This window comes from Delphinapterus leucas, chromosome 19 (assembly GCF_059928025.1).
Source record: "Delphinapterus leucas isolate spDelLeu-1000000601 "Yukka" chromosome 19, BTC_Dleu_Yukka2, whole genome shotgun sequence".
NCBI lineage: Eukaryota > Metazoa > Chordata > Mammalia > Artiodactyla > Monodontidae > Delphinapterus > Delphinapterus leucas.
In genome coordinates this window covers 45295892-45312319 of record NC_143147.1, presented here as the reverse complement: position 1 = coordinate 45312319, position 16428 = coordinate 45295892, and the positions used below count along the sequence as shown (strand labels likewise).

At 40.4% G+C, this 16428-nt stretch overlaps 1 protein-coding gene across 3 annotated transcripts in view; it reads left to right on the top strand.

Moving 5' to 3' along the window:
- The window catches only part of UTP18 (UTP18 small subunit processome component), a 39551-nt gene that overhangs the window by 8138 nt on the left and 14985 nt on the right, over positions 1 to 16428 (top strand). For all 3 annotated transcript variants that reach the window (XM_022558211.3, XM_022558215.3, XM_022558214.3), the window contains exons 5-10: positions 2852 to 2940; positions 4482 to 4607; positions 5422 to 5596; positions 11422 to 11522; positions 11809 to 11899; positions 14607 to 14730. In XM_022558211.3, the coding sequence (XP_022413919.1) occupies positions 2852 to 2940; positions 4482 to 4607; positions 5422 to 5596; positions 11422 to 11522; positions 11809 to 11899; positions 14607 to 14730 (706 nt within the window). The remainder of the gene's footprint in view (positions 1 to 2851; positions 2941 to 4481; positions 4608 to 5421; positions 5597 to 11421; positions 11523 to 11808; positions 11900 to 14606; positions 14731 to 16428) is intronic.

Sequence of the window (16428 nt, the reverse complement as noted above, 5' to 3'; positions counted from 1 at the left end):
AGCTGGCTCTTCCAATGTTGCCTAGGATATTGACCACCAGTTGACTTATAGGAGAAGAGAGAGAACTCACCAAGGGAAGTTTTTATTGTCCTGTCCTGGAAGTGCTACGTGATACTTTCACCTACATTTCATTGGCCAGAACTCAGTCATGAGGCCACACTAACTGCATGCAATACGAGGAAATATAGTTTGTCTTTGTGCCCAGGAGAAAAAGGAAATGAATTAGGTCAACAGTTAGCCAGTCTGTTACTATCTGGGATATCCAAGTCTAATACCTTAATTGTACATATGACAGTAGTAAAGTTCAAAAAGATAGAAGTGACTTGTCCAAGGTATACTTATTGGCGGAGTGGTGACTACAACCCAGCTTCACAGTTATCTCCAACATATTATTTGTTTTTATCTGTAAATACTAGATTATCTTTTTTTTTTTTTCCTGAATTACCTTTTTTTTTTTTTCCCCCCCACTGGCCCACTGGCATGCAGGTTCCCTGACCAGGGATTGAACCTGTGCCCCCTACAGTGGAAGCACGGGGTCTTAACCACTGGACCACCAGGGAAGTCCCTAGATTGAGCATCTTTGAAAGAGAAGTACTCCTCCCTTTAAACACGGCTATAATGCTATTATCATACACCTTCAGAAATCAGTAGTAATTCCTTAATATTATGGAGTTTTATTGTTGCTGTTTTGTCAATTTATTCACCCCCACCCCCCACCCCCCAGCCCCCTGCCGCAGTATTCCAGTGTTTTTAGCTTGCTTTGTATTCTGCTTGGTCTTCATATGTGCTGTTGAATCTGGCTACATGTCTTTTCTAAGTTTTGGAAATTCTTGCCTGTTATCTCTTCACACATTGTTTTTGTTCCATTCTTTCTTTCCTTCTGGGATACCAATTACATGTATGTTAAAAATTTTTTTTAAAACATTCTTTGTTCTTTTCTGATGAGATTAGGTGCATTCAGGGTGGTATGGCTGTAGACTGTGTTCTTTTCTGTATCTTCTGTCTTTCTGCTTTCTGTACTTTAGTCTGGATATTTTTTTCTGATCCTTTTTCCAGACCACTAATTCTCTCTTCAGGTAATTTTGATATCCTGTTAACACCATCCACTGGGGTGTTAGTTTTAATTACTGTTTTTCAGTTCTAGAATTTCCATTTGGTTCTTTTTTTTTAATAGTCTAGTTCTCTGGCTTAATTCTGAGTCTTGCCTTTCATTATCTCTAATATGTTAAACATAAATTTTTTATTTTATTTACTTTTTATTATTATTTTTCCTTCCAGTTTTTTTTTTTTTTTTGCGGTATGCAGGCCTCTCACTGTTGTGGCCTCTCCTGTTGCGGAGCACAGGCTTCGAATGCACAGGCTCAGCGGCCATGGCTCACGGGCCCAGCCGCTCCACGGCATGTGGGATCCTCCCAGACCGGGGCACGAACCCGTGACCCCTGCATCGGCAGGTGGACTCTCAACCACTGTGCCACCAGAGAAGCCCTCCTTCCAGTTTTACTGAGATATAGTTGACATAGAGCACTGTATAAGTTTAAGGTGCACAGTATAATGATTTGACTTACATACATCATGAAATGATTACCTCAACAGGTTCAGTGAACATCCATCATCTCATGATAAAAAGAGATAAAAATTAAAGAAGTAGAAAAGAAGTATTTTTTCTTGTGGTGAGAAGTCTTAGGATTTACTGTCAACACCTTTCATATATAACATATAGCAGAGTTATATTTATCACGTTGTACTTTATATCCCTAGTACTTATTTCTTATAACTGGAAGTTGGTACCTTTTGACTGTCTTCATCCAATTCCCCTCCCCTCCATCTCTGGTAACCACAGACCTGATCTCTTTTTCTATGAGTTTTAAATGTAATATTTAAAAATTTTATGTCTGATAACTTCATTATCTAGATCTCCTGTGAGGATTGTTTGTTTTTCTTTAGGTTTTCAGTTAAGTTATCTTACCTTGTCATTATTTACCTGGTTATATGTCATTGAGTGGTGGGCATTGTATATGAGAAATAGTATTGATTAACTAGAGGTCTAGGACAATGGTATCTTTCTCCAGAGAATTTGTATGTTTGTTTTTGGGTAGGTGGTTGGGCAGTGGGCACTAGCAATCCTAGAACATCTTATTCTAGTGAGGGAGTGTGAGGATTCAATGCTGGGTTTCCGTTCTTGGGAGATTTTCTCGTAATTCTTTGATTTCACCTTTAATTTTATGTATAGCCTTTTGTGGCAACGATCCAGAGCCTGGTGGTTTACCAGACTCCTTAGGAACCTTAGAGCGCTTTTGGTACTAGTTTTTGCTCTCTTAACCCTACAAGTGTTTTAACACTCTGCTTAGCTTCTCAGCTTTCTTTACTAGAATCGTCAGTCATCTCCAGGGGAAAAGCAGCCCTATTACCTCTCTTGGAAGTTTTGATACACAGTTTGCTGGCATTGTTCTTTCAGTCAGCTAAAAGTTCTAGTTCTTTTTCCTGTGAGTTGTTAAGCTAGATCTGCTGTTCATCCTGTTGCTCATCTTGCCACTGTTACGAGTTTCTCTTTTTAAATTAAATGCTGACTCCGTTTCATCTTCATTTCATGTTGTTTTAGTCACTGTAGTGAATGCGTGTCTTTTGTTCCAGAGTCAGGCGTTGATTTTAACCATATACATGGAGGTCTTGTCATCGTTTTCCTCTCCTTCAAATTTGTTTGGCTGTTTTACTTTTACCAGTTGCAGCTTAAATGAAACGATTGAGGTTGGGAGACTGGGGGGGGAGTTGAAGTTTGAAATATAGATGTTTGGGATAGGTAATGGCCATCTCATTGATCCTGAAGCTCAGCCTATGGGTTTGTTTGACTTAGATGAAAGTGAAGAGGAAGAAGATGATTTGTTGCAAAGGACTGGGAATTTCATCTCCACATCAACCTCTCTTCCTAAAGGAATCTTAAAGGTGAGAATCAGTAAAATTGGGTCAATCCAACTAATTACCTCTGAAATCCAGTATACTTCCCAGTTACAAATGTATGGATTCCTGTTATCTGTGGGATTAAATGTGCTTGCTGTCATTTTGCCTTGGTAAATGTTTGTGTTAGGTTTTTTACCTTTTGCAAAAACAAGATTAAATTATGTTCCCAGGAATTTTTTAGGAATGTTATTTGATTCCTCCGTTTGCATTTCTTGTTCCTTCTGTTGGCACCAGCCTTGTTCATGCTGCTCTCATCTCCCGCCCAGTGCATAGCAACAGCTTTGTGGCTAGACTCTCCACTTCCACTTTCCTTCTTCCTAAACCGTTCTTCCTATAGTAGCCTGAGGGCTCTTTTAAAAATAAAATATCATGTCCTGTCACTTTTCATTGCTCTTTGAAAACTTCTGAATTCCTTACCATAGTCTACACTGCCCTTCACAGGATCTGGCCTTTGCCGATGTCTTCAACTTCATCTGATGCCTTTTCCTCTTATTCCTTACTCATGCCACACAGGCCTTCTTTCTGTTTCTTGCACGTGCCAAGTTCTTTCCTGCCCCTGAACCTTTGCTCTTGCTCATCCCTCCATGTGTTCTTTAAGCACTGCCAGTGACCACCTCATTCTTAACTTTTTTTTTTTTTTTTCCCGGTACACGGGCCTCTCACTGTTGTGGCCTCTCCCGTTGCGGAGCACAGGCTCCGGACGCGCAGGCTCAGCGGCCATGGCTCACGGGCCCAGCCGCTCCGCGGCATGTGGGATCTTCCCAGACTGGGGCACGAACCCACGTCCCCTGCATCGGCAGGCGGACTCTCAACCACTGCGCCACCAGGGAAGCCCTCATTCTCACTTTTCTGCTCACGTGACGCCCTAGAAATGTCTTTCCTTGCCATCTTACCTAAAGTGGCACCTTTCTGCTCACATGATGCCCTAGAAATGTCTTTCCTTGCCATGCTATCTGAAGTGGCTTACTCTAGTTACTGTCTAACTCATCACTGTGTCTCACTTGTTCATTGTGGTAACCAAGTGCCTACCCAGCACTTGCTTCAGTTAAATATATGCCAAATGAACAGTTCTCTCTTTGACATAATTTTCCCCATTATAAAAGGGTAGCATGCGAATTTAGATGGTGAGAGGGGACCTTATTATGGTAAATTATTAGACAGAGTGATTCTGTCTCTCCCCACCCTGTGCAGATAATTCATTTAGCTCCTCATAGGGTGAATTCACCTCCATTGAAAATGTAGTCACCACAAAAATTTATCATCAGGGGTTACAAAGAAAACATCATACAATACTGTGTTTTTTATGTAATTGCATTTTCAATGTAGTGGAAGCCCCCGAAAAGTGGATTCTTGTATGGTAAAGCACTGTACTAGAATACTAGTTGGTAGCAGAGCTGTGGTCTTCTGGTTACTCTTCCAATGCACTTTCTTCTGCATTGTAAACTACTTCATAATGTCTTCATGCTTTAAAGAAAATAATGTTAACCCATTCGAATTGATAAAATTCCAGCTTTATTTTTCTGTAGATGAAGCACTGCCAGCATGCTAATGCTGAACGTCCTACTACTGCTCGGATCTCGTCTGTGCAGTTCCATCCTCGTGCACAGGTTGTGATGGTCGCTGGACTAGATAATGCTGTATCGCTATTTCAGGTATGCATTTTTTTTTTTTTCCTGCGGTACGCGGGCCTCTCACTGTTGTGGCCTCTCCCGTTGCGGAGCACAGGCTCCGGACGCGCAGGCTCAGCGGCCATGGCTCACGGGCCTAGCCGCTTCACGGCATGTGGGATCTTCCCAGACCAGGGCACAAACCCACGTCCCCTGCATCGGCAGGCGGACTCTCAACCACTGCGCCACCAGGGAAACCCTCATTCTTACTTTTCTGCTCACGTGAGGCCCTAGAAATGTCTTTCCTCGCCACCTTACCTAAAGTGGCACCTTTCTACTCGCTTGATGCCCTAGAAATGTCTTTCCAGGGAAAGACACTGTGCCACCAGGGAAGCCCCAGGTATGCATTTTTAAATGAAGACTTGTAGGGACTTCCCTGGTGGCACAGCGGTTAAGAATCCGCCTGCCAATGCAGGGGACACGGGTTTGATCCCTGGTGTCGGAAGATCCTACATGCCGCAGAGCAGCTAAGCCTGTGCACCACAGCTACTGAGCCTGTGCTCTAGTGCCCGTGAGCCACAACTACTGAGTCCATGTGCCACAACTACTGAAACCCATGTGCCTAGAGCCCTTGCTCCACAACAAGAGAAGCCACCACAATGAGAAGCCCGTGCACTGCAATGAAGAGTAGCCCCCACTCGCTGCAACTAGAGAAAGTCCGTGCACAGCAACGAAGACCCACCGCAGCCAAAACTAAGTAAACAAATTTTTAAAAAAAGACTTGTAGTGAAAAGTGTTTACAATCAGCTTACATGGTCTGTGGAAATAATCAAAAGGAATATTTTGTACTTCCTTATAGGTTGATGGAAAAACAAATCCTAAAATTCAGAGCATCTATTTGGAAAAGTTTCCAATCTTTAAAGCTTGTTTTAGTGCTAATGGAGAAGAGGTTTTAGCCACGAGTACTCACAGCAAGGTTCTTTATGTCTATGATATGCTGGCTGGAAAGCTAATTCCTGTGCATCAAGTAAGAGGTAAGGTTTTTAACGAACATATAGCTGACACGCACCTCCCTCCCCTGCAGCCCATAGTTGAGTTTGTTTAACAGTATTTACAACCACTTTTTTTCCTCCCCATAGAATTATTAAAAATAAGGATTTCTTTGGTTTTAGCATTTGGAAAATGTCGTGTTGTTGAGATAACATGTTTGAATGAAAAAAGTGAACTGACTTTTTACTGAGTACCTATGGGAAGAAAAGCATAATTTGCAAGTATATATTCCCCTAGACCAGAAAAGCAGTTGCACATACTTGGCTGTAAAATTAGCAGTTGCTGCAGCAGAAAGAACATGAGCCTGGGAGCTAGAAGACCTGGGTTCTACTTCCTTGGACAAATTATTTCACTCCTCTGACCTGAAATTTGGGTGCCCTCCAGCTCTTCTGCTGTTTATTATAATACAATTTTGGTTTATGTTTAAAGGAAATAAAGCACTGCTTTTGGAATTTGTAATGTAGTTTGAAGAATGAACTACTTAAATAATACATCTTTTTTTATCAGATGAAACTTTATCTTTCCTCTGCTTTATCTCTTCTTCTGCATTCTCCTACTCCCATTACCTCAAAAATATAATGACACCTTCATGAATCCTTTGGGAACCAAAGTCCTTGTAATGAAGTTGGTTGGGGTAACATTATAAATCTTGGGAGGTGTTGTTGTCATATGCTACAGCTTGCTGGCTGTCTCCCTGTTAAATTGCACATATGTGGGGCTGTAAAGGTTACAGGTTGCTCTGTACAGCCTTTTTTCTGCTAGTGGTTAAAAGTGAGTAAGGCCAACTTTAGAAACATTTATGAAGTTCATTTTCAGTGTTTCCGGTCTGGTCTTTCCTGTGTTCCTGACACTTTCAGTGATCCTTTCCAAGGGGTTTTCTTCTCTTTTTTTTTTTCTTTCTCTCCCGTTGCGGAGCACAGGCTCCGGACGCGCAGGCTCAGCGGCCATGGCTCACGGGCCCAGCTGCTCCATGGCATGTGGAATGTTCCCAGACCGGGGCACGAACCCGTGTCCCCTAGCATTGGCAGGCGGACTCGCAATCACTGCGCCACCAGGGAAGCCCTCCAAGGGGGGGGGGGGGTTTAATTTATCTATTTATGCTTTAAATCAGTGCTTCTCAAACATTAATGTGCATGCGAATCACCTGGGGATCTTGTTAAAATGCAGACTCTGATTCTGTTGTTCTGAGGCGGGCCTGATTCTGCATTTCTAACAAGTTCTCAGATGCTGCTGATGCTACTGGTCCATGGACTTCCCTTTGAGTTGGAAAACCTTAAACTGTCTCCCCATATTGAAATAGGAAACAACATGTAGTAGTTATTAAATGTCATTCCGCTAATCAAAAGGAATGTGCTCTGGTCCTTCCTTGCCTTGCATCCTCTTGGGAAAAGCAAACCAGGGGTGGCTGAGATCCAGTAGTTAGTGATGTGTACTGTGGATCTGCTGGTGTGCAGGGGTGTGTATCTGATCACCGGATTCTTCTAAAACATGGCATTTATCTTTGCCTTTTAATATTTTTCCTTCTCTTTCCTCAATAAGCATAACTTGGTAATAATGATAATTATAATAGTAATGGTAAATCACATTTATTTCTTCTTGTGGTGTTGTTATTGAATATAATTCTCAGTCTCTCGTGATTATAAAACAGTATTCATAACTCGAAATTAATTAAGGACAGTAGAACAAGGGGGAAAATTGCTGACAAGTTAGGATATGCAAGCCTTACATGTATGTGAGCTCTTGGTTCTTGCAAATGCAAGTCTGAAAAATGAAGAATTCAGAATTGATGCATTCTGAAGAATTTCGCTTTGATGGTTCCTTCCACTAACCTGTCAGGGCTTTTAAAGTGGGGTCCGTGGACTCTCAAAATTCAGGGGTCTGTGAAGCTGGATAGGAAAAACATTCCACCTTTATTTTCACTAATTTCTAAATCAAATTTAGCATTTCCTTCGGTTACGAAAGATTTAAACAACCATTATTTTGAGAAGGGTGTCATACACTTCACCAGACTGGCGCACAGAAAGGTTAAGAACCACAGATTACTATTTCAAAGTTCAGAAGCAGTTTCTGTTGCATCATTTAGAAGGACAGTTCTTTTATCTATATCTATCCGTCTGTGCCGGGTCTTAGTTGTGGCACATGGGATCTTTGTTGCCACATGCGAGATCTTCACTGCAGCATGCGGGAATCTTTTAGTCGTGGCATGTGGACTCTTATTTGTGGCACGTGGAATCTAGTTCCCTGACCAGGGATCGAACCCGGGCTGCCTGCATTGGGAGCACCGAGTCTTAACCACTGGACCACCAGGGAAGTCCCTAGAAGGATAGTTCTTTTTTTTTTAAAGATTTATTTATTATTTATTTAATTAATTTTATTCTTGGCTGCATCGGGTCTTAGTTGCGGCACACGGGATCTTCGTTGAGGCATGTGGGATCTTCTCTTGCGGTGTGCAGGCTTCTCTCTAGTCGTGGCGTGTGGGGTTTCTCTCTCTAGTTGTGGTGCATGGGACATGGGCTCCAGAGCACGTGGGCTCTGTAGTTTGCAGCATGCAGACTCTCTGGTTGAGGTGCCCGAGCTCAGTAGTTGGGGTGCGTGGGCTTAGTTGCCCCGAGGCATGTGGAATCTTAGTTCTGTGATCAGGGATCTAACCCCTGTCCCCTGCAGTGCAAGGTGGATTCTTTACCGCTGGACCACCAGGGAAGTCCCAGAAGGGCAGTTCTTAAGGGAGCTGTCTTGTTCTAGGAAAACACAAAGAATTTGACCATTTGGGAATTCAGTTAGTTTGTCAGGCAGCCATTTTGATTTATAGGCATATGGTCATTGCTGAGCCTTAGTTTTCTCTTTCTGTAAGCTCAAGGGTTCTAAAATATTAAAAGAATTTTTTAGAAGATTGTAACTAAGCACCAGTTCACTTCCCATCCTATGGAATTTGGCTCTATTCTAATTAAATTAGCCATCCTTTTCTTATCTATCAGTTGCTCAGCAGTTGACCTAAAAATCTCATTCCTGGGACTTCCTGGCGGTCCAGTGGTTAAGACTCCGTGCTTCCAATGCAGGGGGCGTGGGTTCGATCCCTGGTCTGGGAACTAATATCCCACATGCTGTGTGGGGTGGCCAAAAAAATCTCATTCCCTAATCCATAGAAACATTTATACCTGACATCTTTAAAGCTCTGTATCTTCTTTCTCAAGGCCATGTTATAAATTTTGTCGGGCTTCAATTTTTTTTTTTTGTTAGTTTCTGCTTTATAACAAAGTGAATCAGTTATACATATACATATGTTCCCATATCTCTTCCCTCTTGCGTCTGCCTCCCTCCCACCCTCCCACCCTCCCTATCCCACCCCTCTAGGTGGTCACAAAGCACCGAGCTGATCTCCCTGTGCTATGTGGCTGCTTCCCACTAGCTATTTTACGTTTGGTAGTGTATATATGTCCGTGCCACTCTCTCGCTTTGTCACAGCTTACCCTTCCCCCTCCCCATATCCTCAAGTCCATTCTCTAGTAGGTCTGTGTCTTTATTCCTGTCTTACCCCTAGGTTCTTCATGCCTTTTTTTTTTTCTTAAATTCCATATATATGTGTTAGCATACAGTATTTGTCTTTCTCTTTCTGACTTACTTCACTCTGTATGACAGACTCTAGGTCCATCCACCTCATTACAAATAGCTCAATTTCGTTTCTTTTCATGGCTGAGTAATATTCCATTGTATATATGTGCCACATCTTCTTTATCCATTCATCCAATGATGGACACTTAGGTTGTTTCCATCTCCGGGCTATTGTAAATAGAGCTGCAATGAACATTTTGGTACATGACTCTTTTTGAATTATGGTTTTCTCAGGGTATATGCCCAGTAGTGGGATTGCTGGGTCATATGGTAGTTCTATTTGTAGTTTTTTAAGGAACCTCCATACTGTTCTCCATAGTGGCTGTACCAATTCACATTCCCACCAACAGTGCGAGAGTGTCCCCTTTTCTCCACACCCTCTCCAGCATTTATTGTTTCTAGATTTTTTCATGATGGCCATTCTGACTGGTGTGAGATGATATCTCATCGTAGTTTTGATTTGCATTTCTCTAATGATTAATGATGTTGAGCATTCTTTCATGTGTTTATTGGCAGTCTGTATATCTTCTTTGGAGAAATGTCTATTTGGGTCTTCTGCCCATTTTTGGATTGGGTTGTTTTTTTGTTATTGAGCTGCATGAGCTGCTTATAAATTTTGGAGATTAATCCTTTGTCAGTTGCTTCGTTTGCAAATATTTTCTCCCATTCTGAGGGTTGTCTTTTGGTCTTGTTTATGGTTTCCTTTGCTGTGCAAAAGCTTTGAAGTTTCATTAGGTCCCATTTGTTTATTTTTTGGTTTTATTTCCATTTCTCTAGGAGGTGGGTCAAAAAGGATCTTGCTCTGATTTATGTCATAGAGTGTTCTGCCTATGTTTTCCTCCAAGAGTTTGATATTTTCTGGCCTTACATTTAGGTCTTTAATCCATTTTGAGCTTATTTTTGTGTATGGTGTTAGGGAGTGATCTAATCTCATACTTTTACATGTACCTGTCCAGTTTTCCCAGCACCACTTATTGAAGAGGCTGTCCTTTCTCCACTGTACATTCCTGCCTCCTTTATCAAAGATAAAGTGACCATATGTGCGTGGGTTTATCTCTGGGCTTTCTATTTTGTTCCATCGATCTTTCTGTTTTTGTGCCAGTACCATACTGTCTTTATTACTGTGGCTTTGTAGTATAGTCTGAAGTCAGGGAGCCTGATTCCTCCAGCTCCATTTTTCAAGATTGCTTTGGCTATTTGGGGTCTTTTGTGTTTCCATACAAATTGTGAAATTTTTTGTTCTAGTTCTGTGGAAAATGCCAGTGGTAGTTTGCTAGGGATTGCATTGAATCTATAGATTGCTTTGGGTAGTAGAGTCATTTTCACAATGTTGATTCTCCCAATCCAAGAACATGGTATATCTCTCCATCTATTTGTATCATCTTTAATTTCTTTCATCAGTGTCTTAATAATTTTCTGCATACAGGTCTTTTGTCTCCTTAGGTATATTCCTAGACGTTTTATTCTTTTTGTTGCAGTGGTAAATGGGAGTGTTTTCTTAATTTCTCTTTCCCATTTTTCATCATTCGTGTATAGGAATGCCAGAGATTTTTGTGCATTAATGTTGTGTCCTGCTACTTTACCAGATTCATTGATCAGCTCTAGTAGTTTTCTGGTAGCATCTTTAGGATTCTCTATGTATAGTATCATGTCATCTGCAAACAGTGACAACTTTACTTCTTCTTCATCAACTCTTGAATACACTACTGACACATGGTTTTGTTTTGTTTTTTCTTTTTGATCCACAAAGTTAAGAATTAGACTCCCATTCATCATGGGATGTATAGTAGGTGGCTAGCAACTAGTTTCTGCATGTTACTGTGTTTTAGCTGTCTCTGTGGCAGTGTATTTTCCTTCTGGTGATGAACGTTTTGACAGAGAAGTATAATTTATCCTTTTAGTTACTTACAGGTATTACTTTTACGTTTGGAAAATTAGTCGATAAGTTTACTGGTTGGAGAGCTGGCTCTCAGGCCTGTAATTAGAATGGTGAATGTTAACCAAGACAAACAACAGAAGTTCGCTAAGCATTTTGTAGTGACCTTGTATTTCGGTCATACTCAATGATGCATGGGGTCAGACTTATTCAGAGCCTGAGCCCATGTTTTATTTAATGCACTTAAAAAGTAAGAAACTCTCAATTGTCAGTGAAAGCTGTACTGTAAACCATTAATCCTTGTTCATTCATCTCCTTTCTTAGGTTTGAAGGAGAAGATAGTGAGGAGCTTCGAAGTCTCCCCAGATGGGTCCTTTTTGCTTATAAATGGTGTTGCTGGATATTTTCACTTGCTGTCAATGAAGGTGAACCATTATTAGCTGTTGCTTGTTCTTCTAGGATAAGACGTTAGTGTAGGGATGGTCTTGAACCATAACTCATGGTGTCCTTAAACCTGCATCTCAAGTAGAGGAACATATTGAGACTTGGGGAGAAGTTGTGGGCAGTTCGGGAAGAATTTTTTTTTTGAGGGTAGGGATAAACAAAGTTGAGTAGGTGCTACAAAATAGAGAACTAGATTGCTTTTATTCTGCACGTTGCGATTCTTCTCTGCAGCGCCTAACAATTTGATAAATAATATTGTTCTTCCAGACTAAAGAGCTACTTGGTAGTATGAAAATTAATGGAAGGATTGCAGCATCCACATTCTCTTCAGATAGTAAGAAAGTATATGCATCTTCAGGTAAGTTAAGTTAATGATAAGATGATCCGAAGCTTCTTTGAAGCTTTGGGTGTGTTTAAATACCAACTTTAACCAAAACTGGGTTTGATTTGAGACTTTTTTGTGTTAGTAAGAAAATCATTTTTATTTTTACAATTCATTTTTCATTGCCATTTGCCTTCTCATTTACTAACTAGTAATGGTGAAGGGTTAACCACTTAACATGCACTGTTTGGGGAAAAGATGGGAAGAAAATGCATTTTATTTAATTAATTAGTTAAGTTTTGACTATGTTGGGTTTTCGTTGTCACGCGGGCTTTCTCTAGTTGCGGCGAGCGGGGGCTGCTCTTCGTTGCGGTGCGTGGGCTTCTCACTGCAGTGGCTTCTCTTGTTGCAGAGCACGGGCTCTAGGTGTGTGGGCTTCGGTAGTTGTGGCCTGCGAACTCAGTAGTTGTGGCTCGCGGGCTATAGAGCACAGGCTCAGTAGTTTTTGGTGCATGGGCTTAGTTGCTCCGTGGCATGTAGGATCCTCCCGGACCGGGGATCAGACCCATGTCTCCTGCGTTGGCAGGCGGATTCTTAACCACTGCGCCATCAGGGAAGTCCCCAGAAAATGCATTTTAAAAGATGACTTATTCTGAGACTTTCTTACTTTCTTTTTGAAAGTTACTTAGAATCATCACTTCTTTTAGCCTCTTTTGACTTGGATAATGTTTGGAATTTTATTCATTATTGACTGAAAACAATTCTGATCTCATCCTGACATTTCTTTAGTACTACCAACCAACCCTTTATCATTCCTGACAGTCTCTAATCTTGTGCTTTTCTGCTGGCCTTTCTGAATGTCCTGTGACTCTTACCCCTTTCCCTAAAGGATCTTGGGGACCAACACAAGCTCAGCGTAGCTCATGCTGTTTGGTAGTGGGAGGCATTAGAGTGGTTCTGCCAGTGAGTATTATTCTTCAATCTATTCAAAAACTTTTTTTAAAAAAAGGATTAAGTTTAGCATTAACTTTAATTTTTGTTTTGGTTTTGGCCCAGGATCAAACTTTCACAAGGTTGAGTTACTTACATTTGTATGTTTTTAATCCAATAATATAAGAATGTCAGCAGCATATATAGTCTCTGTTAATTAATATGCTAGGTTTTATGAGGGGTAAGGAATAAACATTGGTTCAGAGAAATAATGTTCCTAATGAAATGGCCCTTGGATCCTGGGAGAGTCAGAGTTGGGGAGAAGAGTTGAAGGGTCAGCACAGATACTGAGATTTGGTTATATGAATTGGATATAGATGTTAAATATTTACAAATTAGGTTAGTACCATGGAGGTCTAATTTACCATAAGAAGAAAGGTCCTAAAATCAGAGAAGGAGTAATCAAAAGTTGAGCCTTGGTAAGTTAGGGGTTACCTATATTTTGATTGGTGTTCTCCCCCCTCCCCTTCCTCCTTTCCTTCTTCTGTAAGGAGTGATTTATGTGATTGGCATCATATTGTTCATATTTATTGTTTTATATGTATAAAGAATATTTTGATAGAAGGAGTGTTGAAGAAAGAATTTACCTTTTACCTTTTTAGCTGAACCAGTTTTTTCTTTTTGTTTTCTCTTGGATTAATTATTGCTTCTTAAGTCAACATCAACTTATGACCATCTAATACACTTGCTTTCTAGATGGTCTTCCTGCCCTTGATCCCTTCTGTCCCCATTTTAGTCTGTTGCTAGCTAGGCTGATCTTTAAACCCCTTCCTTTATCGTACCATTATGCTACAGACAGACATAAGTTTTTAAAATTTGAGCCTATTAAATTTTTTCTAAATACATATTTTACTTCTACCTAACCTAAACCCTTATGCCAGCCTGGGAAATTTTGTTTCTTAATGAAACAGTTGAAACAGTGAGATTCATTGAATTCTCATTGGAAGGATAATAGTATAGAAGGGTGAACGTTAGAGCAATATCCACATAAAAGAAAGATGAAATACATGAGTGAGGAGCCACCTTTGAGATGGGTATAGGGTCATTATACACATCTATAATGGGTGTGAGGAAGGGGGTGATCATCAATATTGAGTGTATAGGAGAGAGAAAAAAGAGGACTGATTTTGGCAATTAGATGGCCATTTCTATCATGAAAATATTTGTGTTCTCATCAGATTTAATATCCTTTATCTTCCACACACTCTCCCTTCTCTAAACTATTTGTGCTTATTACAGTAAATTATCCATGCCTCCTTAATTAAATCATAAATTCCTTTTGGTCTGGAGCAGTTCATTCTTCATTTCCTCCTCTGTCGTCAGCTTCATCCTCAGTTTGGTATCTAAATCACCTAGCCTCACATGTTAGTTACTCTGATACCTCTTGATAGATGTTGGAGAACCTTTGCTGGTGGGTTTTTTGTTTTTTCAAATTTTGCGCCAATAATTTATCTGAGTGAAATGTAGAAACTTTTTCTGAAAGTTCAACTCAAGCCAAGAGTTTGTGATTTTCACTCTAAACCTAAAGGTATTGTTTATTAATGACTAATGAGGATGTAGTTTTCTATATATGAAAATGTATACAAGAAACATTTTTAGACCAGTCTTCTAGACCTAGGACAATTATAGTATATAGTAGGTCTTTATTTGTAGTATCTTGTACTATTAAAGAGGGACTAAGAATAGTCAGTTCACTTGCCTTTCAAGTTTAAAACAAAATTAACCAAACCCGTTTTTTGGCTGTTTCATTCAGGGGATGGAGACGTTTATGTTTGGGATGTGAACTCTAGGAAGTGCCTTAACAGATTTGTTGATGAAGGCAGTTTATATGGATTAAGCATTGCCACATCTAGGAATGGACAGTATGTGGCTTGTGGGTAAGTAAACTGAGGTTCTGGTAACCTTTAATCACCTTTTGCTAATGAGAAAATATTAAAGAATTGAGGGGCTTCCCTGGTGGCGCAGTGGTTAAGAATCCGCCAGCCAATGCAGGGGATATGGGTTCAAGCTCCTGGTCCGGGAAGATCCACATGCCATGGAGCAACTAAGCCCGTGCGCCACAACTACTGAGCCTGCACTCTAGAGTCCACGACCCACAACTACTGAAGCGCCTAGAGCCCCTGCTCCTCAACAAGAGAAGTCACCGCAAAGAGAAGCCCACGCACCACAACGAAGAGTAGCCCCCACTTGCTGCAACCAGAGAAAGCCCGTGTGCAGCAACGAAGACCCAACGTAGCCAAAAATAAAATAAATAAATTTATAAAAAGAAAGAAAAAGAAAAAAGAATTGAGTATACTGAATGGTGCCTAGTAGTTCTGTTTATAAACTAGTAATATGAAATTAATAAACCCAGGTCTTACATTTTATTGTCTTAATAATATTTGTTAATATTTGTGTTTAATAATACTAATGGCAGTTTTTCAGCTCTTTAGCAATGAAGATACTGGACTACCTTATGTTATGGTATGTTTTCTTATGTTTGAAATATTTGTTTAAGTCTTAAAGATACTTAAAGCATTTTTGCCTTTAGCTAGCTAGGTGGTATAAACCAAAAACATGTTTTTTGGGAACACTGTTGTTAGTATTTTAGAGACTTTGAAAATATGAACTAGAACATGTTATTGTGTCACTGCTGAAAAAAATGGTTATTACACTGGGGAAAAGATGGCTTTATTGTCCTACTTGATTTTAAAGATGCAGGGTGGGAGGAGGGGGTATTGGATACTTACCTGTAATTCTAAACGATTTTACCTACCAAATCACTAATCAGCACCTGTAATTTTAGAACTTCCAGAAGTCAATCTTTATGACTTTCTTAGACTAAACACAATTGCTCCATAAAGAGATTTCAAATTCTCCCTTGGTGGGAGGTCCAGTGGGTCTTGCTGTTATAGCATACTCACCACTTTTTCTTCATTTCACTCCTTCAAAGGTTAAAATTGGGGAAACTGCTTATAAATATCCCTACCACCATTTGGAAATTGGTCAGCAGCTACCTTGGGGCCTGGGAAGAAAGGAAAGTGGAAGCAGGCTGTGGAGCTTGGAGGCCAGGCTAACGTCACGTGGGTCTGCATAGGCAGTAGGGCAGCCTGAGCCCAGCGTTGCTAGAGCTGTGCACTATGGCAGCAGTGCATGATTAGCAGGTCTTCTGAGACTAAAGCTCCTTTACAATGAAGACTGGTATTTAAATTAATTATAGATAATTTTAAGCAGACCTGCTTTTGCCTTTATGTGGGAAAGAATAACTGCACAAACATAACCTTCACTCAAATCTGTGAAGTTAATCTTTTTCTAGTCCTTGCCTCTCTTTTTTGTATCACTTTTTATTAATCGCCTTTGAAGGGCCCAAAGAGGAAAGAATCTAGTATTAGTTGTTTAAACTCATTTGATTTTAATTGCCTTTCAGTGTAATTGAATTCTGATGTGCTTGGTCAAAGACCATTATTAGGTTTTTATTGTTAAACCTGGAAAGAAAGGCCTTACCTTGTTAGAGGAATTTCCCATGTTATTAGACAGGCGGGGAAGAGTTGGTGGTGGAATCAGGGCAGAGGTAGGAGAAACTGAACTCACTTGAC